The sequence below is a fragment of the Haemorhous mexicanus genome, chromosome 3, assembly GCF_027477595.1.
Source record: "Haemorhous mexicanus isolate bHaeMex1 chromosome 3, bHaeMex1.pri, whole genome shotgun sequence".
Lineage (NCBI taxonomy): Eukaryota > Metazoa > Chordata > Aves > Passeriformes > Fringillidae > Haemorhous > Haemorhous mexicanus.
Genome location: NC_082343.1, coordinates 94,860,082 through 94,880,145, shown reverse-complemented (window position 1 = coordinate 94,880,145; position 20,064 = coordinate 94,860,082). Strand labels below are relative to the sequence as shown.

General features: G+C 43.4%; 1 protein-coding gene and 1 pseudogene across 1 annotated transcript; both read right to left on the bottom strand.

Moving 5' to 3' along the window:
• Positions 1 to 210: 210 nt before the first annotated feature.
• Positions 211 to 5,737, bottom strand: LOC132325434 (glutathione S-transferase-like). Its single transcript, XM_059842770.1, has 6 exons — positions 5,625 to 5,737; positions 4,981 to 5,032; positions 2,460 to 2,592; positions 1,446 to 1,587; positions 846 to 977; positions 211 to 523 (listed from the first exon to the last, which is right to left on the bottom strand). Exons 1-6 carry the CDS (start codon positions 5,709 to 5,711, stop codon positions 404 to 406), a joined length of 666 nt encoding a protein of 221 aa, XP_059698753.1. The 5' UTR covers positions 5,712 to 5,737; the 3' UTR covers positions 211 to 403.
• Positions 5,738 to 10,482: 4,745 nt separating this feature from the next.
• On the bottom strand, positions 10,483 to 17,089 carry LOC132325431 (glutathione S-transferase-like; annotated as a pseudogene).
• Between the last annotated feature and the right edge of the window lie 2,975 nt (positions 17,090 to 20,064).

The window sequence follows — 20,064 nt, the reverse complement described above, 5'->3', positions numbered from 1 at the left end:
ATGAATCCAAACTGTTCTGCCTCAGCTAGCCAGAACCTGCTACCTTTTCCTGGCATTTCTCAGAAAAAAAAAAAAAAAACAAAAAAACCATGACCTACTGTTTGGGAAAATCTCTCCTAATTTTCCAACAATTCCTGGGAATGCCAGAGGAACAGAACCAGACAGATCTCAGGCATAGAAGTAGCAGCAAGAAATCAATGAACAGCCAACTTTTGAGTATCAATCATAGGAATTTATTTCAGGTATTCTCTTTAGTTAAGTAAGGCATTTTGTGTAGTGCAATATACCCCCTATTTAGCAAACTATTTACTTTGCTGGAAGAATCAAAAACCTTGGTTTTACGTGTTTTCATTATTTTCCCACTGTCAGCAAGCACAATGAAATAGTTTCTGCAGCTTTAGACTCAGTAGAAAATTTTGATCACTTTGGGTACCTCTTCCTCTCGTATTAGCGGCTTCCTCTGGCTGCCAGGCTGCAGGAATTTCTTTATTGTGGGGATATTGCTTAGTCTTGCTTTGAAACTCTACAAAACAAAAGCAAAACAGTGCAGTGCTTAAGACTCATTGTAACTGTCAGAGATTTCAATGTTATCCATGCTCTGTAAGTCACATTACAACTGGATTCTGCAGAAGAAACTTTATGCTTCCCCTTCTTTTTCTTTTGGGGTTGAGTGAGAGAAGGTACCATAAATTAAAAAAAAGAGTAGCTGAGGCCAGCTACAGTACTTAGGACATTTTAGTATTTTCCATGTCAGTTCTGACCCACTCACTCTCCCATATTTCTCAGCCAATTTAAATCAGTTGTCCTTTCCTTTCATTCTCTATTGAAACTGATCAATCATTTACCTGCAAGCGAGGAAATTTAGCAAGTGTATCAGGTTTGCACTCCTCTGCCATTAAAATGATTTCAAGTAATTGAACATCCGCCCTGCTCAGCTGGTTGCCAACCAAGAAGTCTTTTCCATGGTCTTTCAAAACCTAAAAAAAAAAAACCCACCAAAATTAGATTATGCCGTTTCTCTGTCTTTTATCAGTTCTTTTCTCGTAAATAAAATGAAGGCTAAGCTGTGAGAGACCCAGAAGGAACTGCAATGCTTTTCCACAGCATGTATGGTACAGGGCCATGGGCACTTCAGGAGGAAACTTGATGTCAAAGCTGGTGCTATGGTGTCTTTTGTCTGAAACAACACACACATTGAAACATGGACATTTGGGGAGCTCAGTGTGTGCTGGGTTTTTGCAGCTGTACATCTCTCCCAGGTTTGAAGTGCCTTCTGTCCCCTCTGTAGTGTCCTGTCTCCATCTTAATCCTGGCACCACTGAAAACCAGAGCATGGATTTTTCCAGTGGCAGTTTCACTTGTTTTCCTCCCTAAAACTTGTGTGCTTCCAGGATGGAGGTGCAAGGTAACAGGATCAATTGAGCTACAAGCTCTTTGCCACATACCTTCTCAAAGACTGGGAAGTATCTGTTTTCAGCCTTGTCCATCATATTTGCAAAATGTTCCTCCTTTTGGTCTGCTGGTAGGTAGCCATATTTCATGAGTAACTCATTCAGATCAAACATTCCTTCCACGTACATATCGATTCTGAAAGGAATAGATCCACTTGCTCAGGTCAGATTCACAGTAGTTCTGAAGAGCACCATAACTCCTGGCACAACCTCACGGAGATGCTGGGAAATCCCTGCCCCTTCTATTCCCCACACACATACCATGGCAAAGTTCCCCCCAGAATGCAGTTGCACGGGGAGCAGGCTGCAGGGGGGTGGAACTTGGGCTAAAGGAAAATGCAAAATTCCTAGGGAAATCTAAAGACTGTAGCCCTCTCAATTTTTACTGGGACTGATTCTTGTCTGGAATATGGGTTTGTGAACCTGACTACAGAATTGTCAAGTGTGCCATCCAGACTCATGTTAAAAATCCAATCAGCCAGACTCTAACAGCAGGTCCATACAAATATCTAGCCAATATCTTGACACATGTGTTTACCAGGGCTTCTTAATTTCAAGCATTCAGAAATACCTCAGGTCAAAACTTTCCTAGGAGTCCTGTCCTTTAATAACCTGTTATTATATTGGTACAAATTCCTGGTTATAAAAAGAGGAGGCTTTTTGATTCCTTAAAGACATTGCCCTGAATGTGATGAGGAGAAAATGATGCTGCTGACAACTGCAGGAGAAAATGAACAGCAGTATCAGTAGGACAGTCTGTCCCCGTGACTGCTTTCTTCTGATAAGTGCATTGACCTCTGACTGATGATTCCTGGGCTCACTTCCCCTTTGGAATGCAGCTGGCTATCTCTGCTGTAGACATCAGCTGCAGCCACAGTCATCTCATGCAGCACAAAGCAGCGCAGCCCTCTCCCACTGAAAGGAGCTGTGAGCTGGGATACCCTTGTGTTTCACTGAGCTACAGGGTGAGCTGGGGAATAACAAGCAAAGGTGGCACTGTTACAGTACAGGGCTCTCTCCTTCATGTCCTTCCCATAGAGGTTGTACTTCGTTGCTATGTAGTTGAGAATGGCTCTGGTCTGCACCAGCTTCATCCCGTCGATCTCTACCATCGGCACTTGCTGAAAGAGCAGGGATCCATCTAGGCCAAAGGCAATAACACAAGGAGACCTTCAGTCCCTCAGTGACAACCACCAGCACGTGTTAGGCAAAGGAACCACATGTGTTACTTCTTCTTTAGAATCTGAATCAATCTGGCTGGATAAAAAATCCCAAGATCATCAAATCCAATTGTAAGACCAACAGTTCCCAATTCCACCACTAAACCATGTCCCCAAGTGCACGCCTGCACGCAGTGACTCAACCTCTTCCTTGGGCAGCCTGTTCCAATGCTTGACAGCCCTTTTGGGAGCAACCTTCCTCATTCTTACAGGAAGGTTTTTGCTTTAGGGAATCCTATTTCTTGACTCAGATAAATGATCAGCTATGTCCCCTTTGTAAGGGTGCATTTAGCTTTCTGCTTGTGTCCCAAAATATGTTTTGAAAGGCAGCCTGTAACAGGGGGACCAAGTCATTATTCCTACAGGACAGCAGGACTGCAAATACTACCCCTAGCTCAGATTGCCTTTCACAGGCCAGGTGAAGAGCACAGACGTGCAATTTGGTTTGGAGGAAACATGATTATCATGTACAGGAAGACAGAAGCTGAAGCCAGCATGGTGGGTTGTTGCCTTGGGAAGCAGGAATGCATCAGAGGAACAGGTAAACTCTGAAATCTGGAACTCTGTTTTGATAGTGTGGTAAATAGGTGTGATTCATGCTGACAAAATTGAAACAGTAATTAATATTGATAATGTAATTAATATTTAGGAATAATAAAATAGTTTAAAATGTTATGACAAAAGGGAGAGGAGACGTTCCAACCCCCCCCCCCCCCTTTCCTCTAGATATTTCAAGTAGGAAGGAACAGGAGATAACGGTTACTAAAAATTCCCAGGTAAGAGTTAAATACTGGTTAGGTTTTAAGGATATGTTAATTATATGAGATTTATTGTTTTGATGCTTCGAATAAGGTATTATGTTAGTTTTGGCTTACATTATACTAGGTAGATGGCATGCGTGTCCCAAAGGTGTATTAAAGGACATTGACGAAGAAGAGGGCCTTCATCCCAAAAGACCCCCGAAGACCACCTGGAGCATGTGCATTAAAAGGTGGTGATATGGCGGAGATAGAGGTGTGATGAATCAAAAATCTGAGGAGATGGCTCCGACAGATAAGGTAAAAGGGTGAATTTTTGTTTGGCACGTTTGTACATGAACTCCCGAAGGGCCCAGGGACCTTTGGACTACGTACTCCGCAGTAATCTTTTTGCTTATGTGCTATTATTGGAACCAAATTATTTCTTAATTTAACCAAATTGTATCCGATTTTGTATATCCTAAGCTATTCAATTAAAATTGCTGTTATTTAAATTTTTATTTTGTTTTTTTGATAGAGAGATAATTGGGCAAACAATAGGGATTATAAAATAACAACTTTGTAGGCAACCTAAGATGCTAATGAATTTTAAGATCATCTGAAGACAAAAGCCTCTATTGCTATAGGATGGAAAGCAGCAGTCACATAGTGAAGCAAAGAAGTGAGACCTCGTGGGAGACAACCACTGGGACACCAACTGTAAAGGCTGATCTCTGGGGCCGTTCGGTTCTGATCCAGCTTGCTCTGGACCCTGGCCCATCACAGCCTTTATGGGGACAAAAGGAAAAGACTTGAGGCGCTTTTCTCCTCGGGACCAAATCCTACTTTATTCCTTGACAGGCATCACCTGGAAATCCAGGCAACATCCCTGGGGAAAAGAGGAGAAATGCCTCATGGTGGGAGATTTTAATCCCGGGGAATAGAGGGTGAAGGAAAAGAACTGCAACCAATGGGATACAAGTGAGGAGGGTGAGAGGAGAGGGCTAAACCAGGGAGAAATTACTAGTACTGGGGCTTAGGGGGAAAAAGGGAGAAAAGGACTAAACTTGTGATCAGAGCAACTTACGAAAAAAACAGAGTGCATAACAACAACTAAATGAACTATTTAGAGCAACACAACAAAGGAGAGTCAGCCATCTGAACTTCAAGAAAGGCTCTCTGACTGTGTGGGCTCTCCAGAGAAGCTGTAAATTCTCCATCCTTGGAGATATTCAAAACCCAGCTGGACATGGTCCTGAGTACCTGGCTGGAGGCGGCCCTGCTTGAAGAGGAGAGGTGGAGTAGATAATCTTGAGAGGTCCCTTCTGACCTCAGCCATTCTGTGATTCAGTGAAGGTGGAAGGAACTGGGTGGATGATAGCACCTAACACACAGCAGTCTGCACCTCTGAGAGCTCATGTACAATGCAGTGGAGAGATTTCCTTTCTAAGGCACTAAGTCTTAACAATTCTTAAGTGTTCTCAGACAAGTAACTCTAACTCTAATTCTAATTCTGATTCTTGTTATTTTTACTATTGCTGCTTTTATAATTTAAAAGTGAAGGAAACTTACCCTTTTGTAACTTTGTCAGATCCTCCTTTTTTTCCAGGTAAGATTCTTCAAACTGGAGGAAGGATAAAAGTTCTGCTGTCATTCCATTATTTAGCTTCTTTCTCATTTAGGTAAAAAAGCCTAAAGTGATATGATTTGGGCAATTTTAATTTTTACAACATAAATCATATTTGAAAGCCTTCAGACACACTGGCCATCACTGAGAAAGAAACCCACAGATATTGAAAAACAGAGATTGCCATACTCCATCTCTCGTTTAGTATCAGAATATGTCACAGGTAAAAAACCCTGGTAGTTTTGGACATTGGAATTTAACTGAAGGTACTCAGAATTGAATTGCAGGTGCTTGACCTCTGTTATCAGAAGATTAAGAAGCCAGGTTCTGCTGCTGGACTTTTAAATTTCTTCTCTCTCTAGCTGCAGGGGAAAAGCATTTCTGGTGCTACCTGCAGGCTTTGCAAATGATGCATGCAAGTGAAACAGGAACCTGTCCCCTGCCCAGGGTAAGCTTGTGGTCACTCTTGGCCTGCTCAGCAATGCACTCAAGGCAGAGTTTGAAACTGCTGCTCAGTCCCACTTTTCAGAAGGAACAGCAAAAGCACATATTTGTCATAGGATCTGAGTAGAAAAGACCAGAAGCCAACCTCAACCCCAGCTGCTGCCAGGAGCCACCGAATTGGTTCCATGCGGCCACGTCCATTGAAGTAGTGCAACTTGGGTTTTCCAGACATTTTTCCACGTGCCGATTCCCTGGTATCTGCAATGAAGATAGAAGGATTGCACAATAAACATTCACAAACCTGGATTCAACTCTCTGATTCTCTTTTATTGTTGTCTTTTTTTAAACCAATGATTTATTGCCCAAGACTAGAATCAATCAATAGAGTCGGTAAAAGAATAGAATGAGAGACAGACAGCCTTGTATCATTCTGCCTTCAAATATTACTTACACATGCAGAATATTTAAGCAGAATTCTGAACTTAGAGCAATTAGCCCAGACAGAAAAGCAGTCAATCAAAACAATTTTCATTCAAAGTGTTCTGTTCTGACCAGAAAGCTGCGTGTGCTCTTTGCGTATTTTGGCATTATTTCAGAACACAGTTTACTGTTTAATCAGATACATGCTATAAACTCAGCAATTGCTCTGCTTTCCCCAGCAACCATTATGCTCCATTATAACCAGCCAGGAAGGAATTCTTTCCATCAGTCAACCTCTTTTACAACACTCCCTGCTTCTGTAATTTTGTTAGACAAACCTCCAAAACATGGAAATTAATTTTGCCTCTGGTACCATCAGATTTGCCTTTACCACAGGCACAGCCTCAGGGCAATGCTTGCTTGGCCCAGTTCCAACTCCGCTGGAATTTCGAGCAACAACAATTTCTAGGCAGAAACCTAAAGCAACAACAGTTTCTAGGCAGACTGTCACCCACCCCACTCAGAACCACGCGTGCACATCAGCCACAAACACACAAACAGTGCCCAACCTGTGCCAGCCTCACAGCTATTGACACCCTGTCAGCAACAAGGCTGAAGCTTTAACAGCAGCAAAAGGAAAACGGCCAAAGCACCACCATATTGCCCTTGTAAATAACATGTCAGCTTCTCTACAGTAGGAGGGACGAGGTGAGAGGAAACCCTCCCCACTTATGGGCTATACCTTTCTTTTAATTAATTCTGAACACCCCAAAAGCAGCTGATTAAGAATTTAATATTTGGTACACATAACCATGTTAGTAAAGAAAGTACATACACACATTTAATCTATAAATCCCATTCAATGACTGAATTTCATGTACAACAACTCCCTACATGTCCAACATAATATCCCCACTTACCTTGTGCACAATGTAACCCACTCTTATGCTCTCAGCAGTTCTCCCTTGCGATTATATAACTATGGAGCTCCTCCTATAGAGAACTACAAACACTTCCCTGCAAATAGGAATCCTCTGTCTCTTAAGCAAACAAAACCAATTAGCTCTGTTAAGTTACTTCTCACCTACAGAAAATAAATTCCTGACTAATGGTGACAAGGCAGAAATGGATGGTAGATGAGAGGTCATGGTCAATGGGAACATCTGTGCTAGCACAAAGTGGCTACATGCCTCCTATTTGCTAGTTTAAAATAATTATAATGGCTGAAAAGCTCACTTAGTTGAAAAGAATGCTGCTATGCCAATCACACTTTTATTCCAATGTTTTCTGTTTTTTTACTCTTTACACATTGCCACTTAACATAAAGCACATCAACTAGTTCAGCTCAAATCTGTCTCAAGCTTCTATGCCTTGCTTAGTGTATATTCCTTCAGGACACATGTGCTCCATTTCATCAATGGACATTGGGGTTGGTTTTGAATTTTTTTCTGTAAAAAATGTTTCCTTGACTTTGACTCAGTAGAAATATGCCCCAACACCAAAGAGAACTGTGAGAGACAGTGAATGAAGTGTGGTATCAGAAGTCAAACTGCCCTCTGCACTCCTGACTCTTTTCTTTTGCCAACTGCATTGATTTCAAAATGTCAATACAGAATACTCCTCCATGCACCATCCTGCCTATCTAATCTTCGTGGTTAATATTCATGTAGCCAGTACCTGAAGTCAAGGTCAGAAAATACAGGCAAAAGTTTTTGAATTACCCTGAACACAGCAGTGAGATGGGATATTCTACTTATGTTGCACAGGGAGGTTGTATTAATTGCACAAAAAAAAAAAAAGGTTTGTTGCAGTAGGAAGGGGCTTTCTCCCTCAGATCCTTCCTGGACACTAGCTGCAAGTCCGAATGCTTCAGTGAGGCTGGAGAGAAAGAGCTCCTGCAATAACTCTCCTGCTTTACATGCTTTGCTGCTGAAAATGTTGGTTTATTTCCTTTTTTGATGACAAACACTGGTTCCAAAGCATGACATTTCTCATGAAGAAACTGCTGGCTTTAGCAAGAGCTACAGAGCCCTGAGTTTGCCCAGCTGAAAACTGCCAGGCCTCCAGCTGTAGCTGGATTTAGGGCAATGACTCTTTCATATACAAACTTGGTTTATTTGGTGTTTAAATAGTATCACAGAATCATAGAATGGTTTGGAGTAGAAGGGACCTTAAAGATCATCTAGTTCCAATCTCCTGCCCTGAGCAGGAGCACATTTCACTACATAAATGCATATACTTATCAAAGTTCCACAGTCTTGCTAACCTCAGCTGGGGAGCTTGATTTAGGTGATTAGAATGAGCAACCTGACTACAATTTGTATAAAATTTGGTTTAATATACAGTGATGTAAGTCAACATGAAATCCTACATTCCAATGTCTCACTAAGACCTGACACCATCCTGACTCCTCCTTTTTCAACAACTTTTAAACTGGTGACAAGCATTTGTTTCTCAGAGTCTGCAAAGGGCTTTTAGCTGCTGCAATAGACCTTCTGATAAAGGACACATGGGTGAGGCTGCAGTAGAATAGTTTAAATGTCTAGTGACAAAGCAGAGGTGCAGAAGGAACTCTGGTCCAAGCATATTCCAAGTTAAGCTCAGAGGAAAGATGAATCCAAACCGTTCTGCCTCAGCTAACCAGAACCTGCAGGTTTTTCCTGGCATTTCTCAGAAAAAATGCTTGACCTCTTACGTTATGGGTGGTTGGTTGGTTGGAGGCAGAAACAGCATGGACTCACCAAGTCCTCACCAAGCAGGGTGTTTTATTGTCCACAGTTTCCTATATAGGCAGCTCTAAACTACCAGGCCTCAGCTGCTGGTTGGTCTGGGTCTTAACACAGCCCAGTACTTTGACCAGTAATGTCTCTGCATTTCTGGCTCACTGGTGAGGTTCCGGATGACTGGAAGCTGGCCAATGTGATACCCATTCACAAAAAGGGTGCAAAGGAGGATCCTGGTAATTATAGACCAGCCTGACCTCAATACCTCGCAAAATAATGGAACAGTTTTTATGAAGTGCCATCACACAGAAATTACAAGATGGCCAGGCTATCAGACCCAGTCAGCATGGGTTTAGGAGGGGTAGGTCATGTTTAACCAACCTGGTCACCTTTTATGACCAGGTAACCTGCCTAGTGGATTCAGGGAAGGCTGTTGATGTTGTTTATTTGGATATGAGCAAGGCCTTTGACACTGTGTCCCACAGCATACTCCGAGACAAGCTGGCAGCCCGTGGCTTGGACAGGAGCACTCTTTGCTGGGTTCAGAACTGGCTGGATGGCCAGGCCCAGAGAGTGGTGGTGAATGGAGCTGCATCCAGCTGGCGGCCAGTCACCGGTGGTGTCCCTCAGGGCTCTGTGCTGGGGCCAGTTCTGTTCAATATTTTTATAGATGACATGGATGAGGGTTTAGAGTCTTTCATTAGCAAATTTGCAGATGACACTAAGCTGGGAGCAAGTGTAGGTCTGTTAGAGGGACGGAGGGCTTTGCAGAGGGACCTGGAACGGTTGGATGGATGGGCAGAATCTAATGGGATGAAGTTCAATAAGTCCAAGTGCCGAGTCCTGCACTTTGGCCACAATAACCCCCTGCAACGTTACAGGCTGGGGATGGTGTGGCTGGACAGTGCTCAGGACAAAAGGGCCTTGGGGTGCTGGTTGACAGTCGACTGAACATGAGCCAGCAGTGTGCCCAGGTGGCCAAGAAGGCCAATGGCATCCTGGCTAGTATCAGGAATAGTGTAGCCAGCAGGAGCGGGGAGGTCATTCCCTGTACTTGGCACTGGTGAGCCCACACCTTGAGTGCTGTGTCCAGTTCTGGGCCCCTCAGTGTGGGAAGGACGTTGAGATGCTTGAGTGTGTCCAGAGGAGGGCAACGAGGCTGGTGAGGGGCTTGGAACACAAGCCCTGTGAGGAATGACAGAGGGAGCTGGGGTTGTTCAGCCTGGAGAAATGGAGACTCAGAGGTGACCTTATCACTCTCTTCAGCTTCCTGAAGGGTGGCTGTGGGGAGGTGGGGGTAGGTCTCTTTCACCAGGCAACAACACTCGGAACAAGAGGACACAGTCTCAAGCTGCGCCAAGGGAGATACAGGCTAGAATTAAGAGGAAATTTTTAGCAGAAAGAGTAGTCAGATACTGGAATCACCTGCCCAGGGAGGTGGTGGAGTAACCATCCCTCGATGTGTTTAAAAAAAGACAGGATATAGCACTTGGTGCCATGTTCTAGTTGAGGTGTTGGAGCGTGGGTCGGACTCAATGATCTTAAAGGTCTCTTCGAACCAAGAAATTCTGTGATTCTGTGAATGTGTGGAAGGGATTAATTGGGGTGCTCTGTTTGAGTTCAAATCTATCCTCTCACTCTTCACCTAGGGAGCTATTGATTGAACTAGAAGAGCCAAATTAGGTTTCATATTATAGCCAGATTTATCAGTCCAGCTACAGACTAGCTGTACCGTGACAAAGACCTACCCTTTGGGAAAATCTCTCCTAATTTTCCAACAATTCTTGGGAATGCCAGCAAAACAGAGCCAGACAGATCTCAGGCATAGAAGTAGCAGCAAGAAATCAATGAACAGCTGAGTTTTGAGTATCAATAGTAAGAATTTATTTCAGGTATTTTCTTTAGTTATTTAAGGTATTCTGTGTTGTCCAATATACCCCCTATTTAGTGAACTATTTCCTTTGCGGGTACACTCAGGTAGCTTTACATTGAAGTGTCTGCAGTAGGCTAAAATCACTCCTGTAGCTAAGGAAAGAGAAATCAAAACCCTTTTATTTTTTCACTAATTCCATTAATTTCACTTTGCCACTAACAACAAATACAAAGAAATACAGCTTCGATGGGCTTAGAATGCTGCTCAAGAGCGGAATATTTTGATTGCTCTGGTGATATCCTCCTCTGTTGTTGGTGTTTTCCTCTGGCTGCCAGGCTGCAGGAATTTCTTTATTGTGGGGATATTGCTTAGTCTTGCTTTGAAACTCTGTAAAACAAAACCGAAACAGAACAGTTCTTAAGAATCCTTGCAACTGTCAGACATTTCAATGTTATCCATGCTCCGAAAGTCACATTACAGCGGGATGCTGCAGAAGAAACTTTATGCTTCCCCTTCTTATGCTTTTGGGGTCGTAGTGACAGATCAGGGTAATAACAATGAGTATGTGAGGCCAGCTAAAAGTTCTTACAATACTTGAATATTTTCCATGTCACTTCTGACTCACTCACTCCCCATATTTCTCAGCCACTTTCAGTCAGTGGCTTTTCCTATTCATTCTCCATTCAAACTGCCCATTCATTTACCTGCAAGAGAGGAAATTTCGGAAGTATGTCAGGCTTCCACTCCTCTACCATCAAAATGATTTCAAGTAATTGAACATCCGCTCTGCTCAGCTGGTTGCCGACCAAAAAGTCTTTTCCACGGTCTTTCAAAACCTAAAACAGAGAACCAGAAGCAGATGATGTTGTTTCTGTCTTTTATCAGTTCTTCCTCATAAATAATATGACATCGTCAAAGTAGGGTCACACATTGCAAAGAGTTGTCAGTGCAAGAAGGAAATGAAGTTCAAACACCTGTGGTACAAACAGTGATCTGAAGGCACTGCCATGCTAGGCATCATCTACCAGCTCTTTCACTTCTACATTTCTGTCTGGCAGCTCAGTTGTGCTCATCTGGCCTTGGCTGCTGGAGCTGCATTGAAGGCAAAGCTGTGTGAGACCCAGAAGGAACTGCAATGCTTTTCCACAGCATGTATGGTACAGGGCCATGGGCACTTCAGGAGGAAACTTGATGTCAAAGCCAGTGCTATGGTGTCTTTTGTCTCAACACACACATTGAAACTTGGACAGTTGGGGAGCTCAGTGTGTGCTGGGTTTTTGCAGCTGTACATCTCTCCCAGGTTTGAAGTGCCTTCTGTCCCCTCTGTAGTGTCCTGTCTCCACCTTAATCCAGGCACCACTAAAAACTAGAGCATGGATTTTTCCAGTGGCAGTTTCTCTTGTTTTCCTCCATAAAACTTGTGTGCTTCCAGGATGGAGGTACAATGTAAAAGCATCAATTGAGCTACAAGCTCTTTGCCACATACCTTCTCAAAGACTGGGAAGTATCTGTTTTCAGCCTTGTCCATCATATTTGCAAAATATTCCTCCTTTTTGTCTGCTGGTTGGAGTTCATACACGATGAGTAACTCATTCAGATCAAACATTCCTTCCACGTACATATCGATTCTGAAAGGAATAGATCCACTTGCTCAGGTCAGATTCACAATAGGTCTGAAGAGCACCATAACTCCTGGCACAACCTCACTGAGATGCTGGGAAATCCCTGCCCATTCTATTCCCCACACACATACCATGGCAAAGTTCCCCCCAGAATGCAGTTGCACTGGGAACAGGCTTGGTGAGAGGAATTTGGGCCAAAGGAAAATGCAAAATTCCTAGGGAAACCTAAAGACTGTAGCCCTCTCATTTCCTACTGGGACTGATTCTTGTCTGGAAGTCTGGACTATGGGTTTGTGAACCTGACTACAGAATTGTCAAGTGTGCCATCCAGACTCATGTTAAAAATCCAATCAGCCAGACTCTAACATCAGGTCCATACAAATATCTAGCCAATATCTTGACACATGTGTTTACCTGGGATAATTAATTCCAAGAATTCAGATATACCTCAGGTCAAAACATGTGCCCTAGGAGTCCTGTCCTTTAATAACCTGTTATTAAATCTGTACTAATTCCTGGCTATAAGAGAGAGGAGGGGTTTTGATCCCTTTAAAGACATTGCCCTGAATGTGATGAGGAGAAAATGATGCTGCTGACAACTGCAGGAGAAAATGAACAGCAGCATCAGTAGGACAGTCTGTCCCTGTGACTGCTTTCTTCTGATAAGTGCATTGACCTCTGACTGATGATTCCTGGGCTCACTTCCCCTTTGGAATGCAGCTGGCTATCTCTGCTGTAGACATCAGCTGCAGCCACAGTCATCTCACGCAGCACAAAGCAGCGCCGCTCTCTCCCACTGAAAGGAGCTGTGAGCGGGGATACCCTTGTGTTTCACTGAGCTACAGGGTGAGCTGGGGAATAACAAGCAAAGGTGGCACTGTTACAGTACAGGGCTCTCTCCTTCATGTCCTTCCCATAGAGGTTGTACTTCGTTGCTATGTAGTTGAGAATGGCTCTGGTCTGCACCAGCTTCATCCCGTCGATCTCTACCATCGGCACTTGCTGAAAGAGCAGGGATCCATCTAGGCCAAAGGGAATAACACAAGGAGACCTTCAGTCCCTCAGTGACAACCACCAGCATGTGTTAGGCAAAGGAACCACATGTATTATTTCTTCTTTGGAATCTGAATCAATCTGGCTGGATAAAAAAATCCCAAGATCATAAAATCCAATTGTAAGACCAACGGTGCCCAATTCCACCACTAAACCATGTCCCCAAGTGCACCCCTTCACACAATGACTCAACCTCTTCCTTGGGCAGCCTGTTCCAATGCTTGACAACCCTTTTGGGAGCAACCTTCCTCATTCTTACTGGAAGGTGAGGAAAATGCTCAGCATGCAGCAACCTCTTCTTAGTGACATGGTAATAACTTAACACTATAGCAATGAAGTTGTGGGAATTTTAGATTTGAGGAAACAGCCACATGCAGAACTTGCAACTGTCGCACACTGAAAGGTACAAGCACTGCATGGCTCTAGCACAGGGGATTTTCATGGAGGCTAATACAGACAAAAAGGACTGAAGGATCTGGTCCAGGCACTTTCTGTCATGTTTGGCTAAATACATCTGCACTTTCTAAGCACTGGCCAACATATCATCTGAATAATAATGAATAAATAAATAATAGTGAATATAAAAGCATAAAAGATCTTTGTGACAACTTTATTGACTTTACAAATGGCAGCTCATCTGTATAGGCATGAAGTGGGGAACAAGAAGTGAGTTCCATGAGATTCCTGCAGGAACCAAATATCTCTTGGACTGATGCTGGAGCCATGCAACACTTCTGCTAGCATGCAGAAGTCTTATCTTAGCCTGAAGGAAGAATTAATACTTCTCCAGACAGAGATCTATCAGATCAGAGAGTCAGGAAGGGTTTTTGCTTTAGGGAATCCTATTTCTTGACTCAGATAAATGATCAGCTATGTCCCCTTTGCAAGGGTGCATTTAGCTTTCTGCCTGTGTCCCTGTCATGGTTTGAGCCTGGCAAAATGCCAGTGCTTCCATGAGAATACCTCTTTTCCTGGTATCTACTGTGAGGTGTGATCAGAGACAGAACAGACCAGGCTCCAGCTTGAGATTGAAAGAAAAAAAACTTTATTAACCTAAAACTACAAGGAAAAAATACAGAACACAGGATGAAAACCTTCCAAATTTCCTCCTCCTCCCCCCACCAAATTTCCTAATTCCGTTACCACCCTTTACATCACTTGCTCTCAGTCCATCACCACCCTTTAGATAATCAATTCTCAATTCCTCGAGAAGAGAGGAGTCCCACTTGCACCACAGACTTCCCCAGGAAACAGTCGAAATCTCTCATGTTTCCGTGTCACGTGTGGCACCGCCCGGAGAACATTTTGCCATCGTGACCTCTTCCTTCCATTGTGCAGTGCTCTCACCACTGCACATGGACCACAGCTGCTTCTAGGGTTTTTCCCTTAAAGGATGCTTTGTCCAGCTCCAAACAGAGCACAGTCCCTCTCCTTTTGGGACACCTGTCCCCCCCAAATTTCACCCCCTGGGGCTGAGTGGTCTCTTGAACAGAGATCATCTTCCTCTTCTTCTTCTTCTTCGAAGACAGAGGGCACTACCACCACCCTCCTCACCCATCGTCTCTGTTCACACACTTTCACATCACTGCACTCTCCTGGCTCTGAGCCATTGCCTCCCCCTAGATGCAGTCTCTGTGTCACAGGAACTCAAGAGTTCTGTCATGGCTATTCAAGAAAAGTCCAGCCAAAGGCCACTCCATCATCTCCTCCCACCTAGGATTCTTCTCAACTTCTCTCAATCTCATCAACTCCAGGAGGAATCAGCATTTGCAAGGTTTCCATCATTCCAAGAAGGGTTAAAAGTCCCAGGCTCTGCCAGTTTGGTTCATGAACTCCCACGGCTGGCTGCCCTGCTGGGCACCCCCCCTTCTCCGTCACGCCAGCCGCGCTATCACAGGCACAGGCTGCTCTCTCTCTCTCTCTCTCTCTCTCTCTCTCTCTCTCTCTCTCTCTCTCTCTCTCCCTCCGGTTAGGGGAAATGGGGGACGGCTGCCCAAAGCCCTCGCAGTGCTTCTCCACCCTTTGGCCCAGGCCTGGCCTACCTCCCTCCGGCCACATGGCTCCCCTCCCCCTGCCCAGCTCAGAGCCGGGCAGGGGAAGGTCTGTTCTCTTCCAAGACCGGAACCAAAAGAGAGTTTACCCTAGGAGTTCACAGCTTTTAACACCCTGTGTTCTCAGAGGCGTATCCATGTCCTCAGTGGACAAACCAGGTGCCAATATTAAAATCTGAACACCGATTGGTGTGACCACACCATCCCAAAAAAACTTCATTTCCTCTCAAACCACGACAGTCCCAAAATATGTTTTCAAAGGCAGCCTATAACAGGGGGACCAAGTCATTATTCCTACAGGACAGCAGGACTGCAAATACTACCCCTAGCTCAGATTGCTTTTCACAGGCCAGGTGAAGAGCACAGATGTGCAATTTGGTTTGAGGAGACATAATTATCATGTTCAGGAAGACAGAAGCTGAAGCCAGAACGGTGGGTTTTTGCCTTGGGAAGCAGGAATGCAGCAGAGGAACAGGTAAACTCAGAAATCTGGAACTCTGTTTTCATAGGGATTATAAAACAAAACATTTGTAGGCCATCTAAGACGCTAATGAATTTTAAGACCCTCTGAAGACAAAAGCCTCTATTGCCAGAGGATGGAAAGCAATGGACACAAGCTGAAGCAAAGGAGAGTCAACCATCTGAACTTCAAGAAAGGCTCTCTGACTGTGTGGGCTCTCCAGAGAAGCTGTAAATTCTCCATCCTTGGAGATACTCAAAACCCAGCTGGACATGGTCCTGAGTACCTGGCTGGAGGCGGCCCTGCTTGAAGAGGAGAGGTGGAGTAGGTAATCTTGAGAGGTCCCTTCTGACCTCAGCCCTTCTGTGATTCCGTGAAGGTGGAAGGAACTGGGTGGATGATAGCACCTAACACACAGCAGTCTGCACCTCTGAGAGCTCATGTACAATGCAGTTAAGAGACTTTCTTTTTAAGGCACTAAGACTTAACAATTCTTAAGTGTTCTCAGACAAGTAACTCTAACTATAATTCTAATTCTGATTCTTGTTATTTTTACTACTGCTGCTGTTATAATTTAAAAGTGAAGGAAACTTACCCTTCTGTAACTTTGTCAGATCCTCGTTTTATTCCAGGTAAGATACTTCAAACTGGAGCAAGGAGAAAAGAAAAGTTCTGTTGTCTGTCCATGATTTAGCTTCCTCTTCATTTAGGTAAAAAGGCCTAAAGTGATATGTTTTGGGCAATTTTATTTTTTATAACATAAATCATATTTGAAAGCTTTCAGGCACATTGGCCATCACTGAGACAGAAACCCAGGGATATTGAAAAACACAGATTCCCATACTCCATCTCTTGTTTAGTATCAGAATATGTCAGAAGTTAAAGAAAATTACTTTGTGGTTTACAATACTCAGTCCCTTCAAAGATAAACTACATCATTGCAGCAATAATAATCTCTTGCTGTTTTGGACATTGGAATTTAATTGAAGGAACTTAGAATTGCAGGTGCTTGACCTCTGTTATCAGAAGATTAAGAAGCCAGTTTCTGATGCTGGGCTTTTGAATTTCTTCTCTCTCCAGCTACAGAGGAAAAGCATTTCTGGTGCTACCTGCAGGCTTTGCAAATGATGCATGCAAGTGAAACAGGAACCTGTCCCCTGCCCAGGGTAAGCTCATTGTCACTCTTGGCCTGCTCAGCAATGCACTCAAGGCAGAGTTTGAAACTGCTGCTCAGTCCCATTTTCAGAAGGAACAGCAAAAGCACATATTTGTCATAGGATCTCAGTAGAAAAGACCAGAAGCCAACCTCAACCCCAGCTGCTGCCAGGAGCCACCGAATGGTTTCCATGCGGCCACGTCCATTGAAGTAGTGCAGCTTGGGTTTTGCAGACATTTTTTTACGTGCCTGATTCCTTGATATCTGCAACGAAGAAAAGTGGTTTGCACTTTTGAGTCTCTAACTGGCTCTCAAAGTTGTCTTCTTTGAAAACACTGATTTATGGGTCATGACTTGAATCAATCAACAGTGGAGGTAAAAGGTTATATTGAGAGACTGCCACATAGCATTCTGCCTTCAAATGTTTCTTACACATGCAGAATATTTAAGCAGAATTCTGAACTTAGAGCAAATGGCCCAGACAGAGAACAAGTGGTTTTAAACTATTTTAAACTTTGCATCCAAATTGTTCTGTTCTGACCAGAAAGCTGCGTGTGCTCTTTGCGTATTTTGGCATTATCTCAGAACACAGTTTACTGTTTAATCAGATACATGCTATAAACTCAGCAATTGCTCTGCTTTCCCCAGCAACCATTATGCTCCATTATAACCAGCCAGGAAGGAATTCTTTCCCTCAGTCAACCTCTTTTACAACACTCCCTGCTTCTGTAATTTTGTTAGACAAACCTCCAAAACATGGAAATTAATTTTGCCTCTGGTACCATCAGATTTGCCTTTACCACAGGCACAGCCTCAGGGCAATGCTTGCTTGGCCCAGTTCCAACTCCGCTGGAATTTCAAACAACAGCAGTTTCTAGGCAGAAACCTAAAGCAACAACAGTTTTTAGGCAGACTGTCACCCACCCACCCCACTCAGAACCACCCGTGCACATCAGCCACAAACACACAAACAGTGCCCAACCTGTGCCAGCCTCACAGCTATTGACACCCTGTCAGCAACAAGGCTGAAGCTTTAACAGCAGCAAAAGGAAAACGGCCAAAGCACCACCATATTCCTCTTTTAAATAACATGTCAGCTTCTCTACAGTAGGAAGGAGGAGGTGAGAGGAAACCCTCCCCACTTGTGGGCTATACCTTTCTTAATTCTGAACACCCCAAAAGCAGCTGATTAAGAATTTAACATTTGGTACACATAACCATGTTAGTAAAGAAAGTACATACACACATTTAATCTATAAATCCCATTCAATGACTGAATTTCATGTACAGCAACTCCCTATATATCCAACATAATATCCCCACTTACCTTGTGCACAATGTAACCCACTCTATGCTCTCAGCAGTTCTGCCTTGAGATTATATAACTGTGGAGCTGCTCTAGAGAACTATAGGCACAACCCTGCAAATAGGAATCCTCTTTCTCTTAAGCAAAAAAAAAAAAACCAATTAGCTCTGTTAAGTTACTTCTCACCTACAGAAAATAAATTCCTGACTAATGGTGACAAGGCAGAAATGGATGGTAGATGAGAGGTCATGGTCATTGGGAACATCTGTGCTAGCACAAAGTGGTTACATGCCTCCTATTTGCTAGTTTAAAATAATTATAATGGCTGAAAAGCTCACTTAGTTGAAAAGAATGCTGCTATGCCAATCACACTTTTATTCTAATGTTTTCTGGTTTTTTACTCTTTACACATTGCCACTTAACATAAAGCACATCAACTAATTCAGCTCAAATCTGTCTTAAGCTACTATGCCTTGCTTAGTGTATATTCCTTCAGGACACTTCTGCTCCATTTCATCAATGGACATTGGGGTTGGTTTTCAATTTTTTTCTGTAAAAAACGTTTCCTTGACTTTGACTCAGTAGAAATATGCCCCAACACCAAAGACAACTGTGAGAGACAGTGAATGAAGTGTGGTATCAGAAGTCAAACTGCCCTCTGCCCTCCTGACTCTTTTCTTTTGCCAACTGCATTGATTTCCAAATGTCAATAAAGAATAATCAGCCGTGCACCATCCTGCCTATCTAATCTACATGGTTAATACTGATGTAGCCAGTACCTGCAGTCAAGGTCAAAATATACATGCAAAAGTTTCTGAAATACCCTGAACATAGCAGTGAGATGGGATATTCTTCTTATGTTACACAGGGAGGTTGTATAAATTTCAGTGTGTCACACAAAACAATCGGTTTGTTACAGTAGGAGCGGCATTCTACCTCAGGTCCTGACTGGACCCTAGCTGAAAGTCTTGTCCAAATGCTTCACTGAGGCAGGAGAGAAACAGCTCCTGCCTCAACTCTCTGTAATACATCCTTTGCTGCTGAAAAACATGGATATATATATCCTTTTTTGATGACAAACACTGGTTCCAATGCATGACATTTCTCATGAAGAAACTGCTGGCTTTAGCAAGAGCTACAGAGCCCTGAGTTTGCCCAGCTGAAAACTGCCAGGCCTCCAGCTGTAGCTGGATTTAGGGCACTGACTCTTTCATTTACAAACTTGGTTTATTTGGTGTTTAAATAGTATCACAGAATCATGGAATGGTTTGGGGTAGAAGGGACCTTAGAGATCATCTAGTTCCAATCTCCTGCCCTGAGCAGGAGCACATTTCACTACATAAATGCAGATACTTATACAAGTCCAACACTTTTGCTAACCTAAGCTGGGAAGCTTGATGTAGGTGTTTAGAATGAGCAACCTGACTACAATTTGTATAAAATTTGGTTTAATATACAGTGATGTAAGTCAATATTAAATCCTACATTCCAAGGTCTCACCAAGATCTGACACCATCCTGACTCCTCCTTTCTCCTTAAGTTTCAAACTGGTGACAAGCATTTGTTTCTCAGAGTCTGCAAAGGGCTTTTAGCTGCTGCAATAGACCTTCTGATAAAGGACACATGGGTGAAGCTGCAGTACAGGACTTCAAGTGTCTGGTGACAAAGCAGAGGTGCAGAAGGAACTCTGGTCCAAGCATAATCCAAATTAAGGTAAAAGGAATACTGTATCCAAACCTTTCAGCCTCACCTAGCCAGAACCTGCAGGCTTTTCTATTAATTCACTCGGAAAAAAAATACATGGCCTATTGTTTGGGATAATCTCTCCTAATTTTCCAACAATTCTTGAGAATGCCATAAAAAGAGAACCACACAGATCTCAGTCATAGAAGTAGCAGCAAGAAATCAATGAACAGCTGGG

Bases quoted from the DNA above. Each gene is read 5' to 3' on its own strand.
- LOC132325434 (XM_059842770.1), bottom strand. From the start codon at position 5,711: ATGTCTGGAAAACCCAAGTTGCACTACTTCAATGGACGTGGCCGCATG. The intron at 5,033-5,624 runs GTTGGCTTCTGG...TCCTTCCTCCAG, and splicing joins TGGCAGCAGCTGGGGTTGAG to TTTGAAGAATCTTACCTGGA. The intron at 978-1,445 runs GTATGTGGCAAA...TTTTTTTTTTAG, and splicing joins ACTTCCCAGTCTTTGAGAAG to GTTTTGAAAGACCATGGAAA.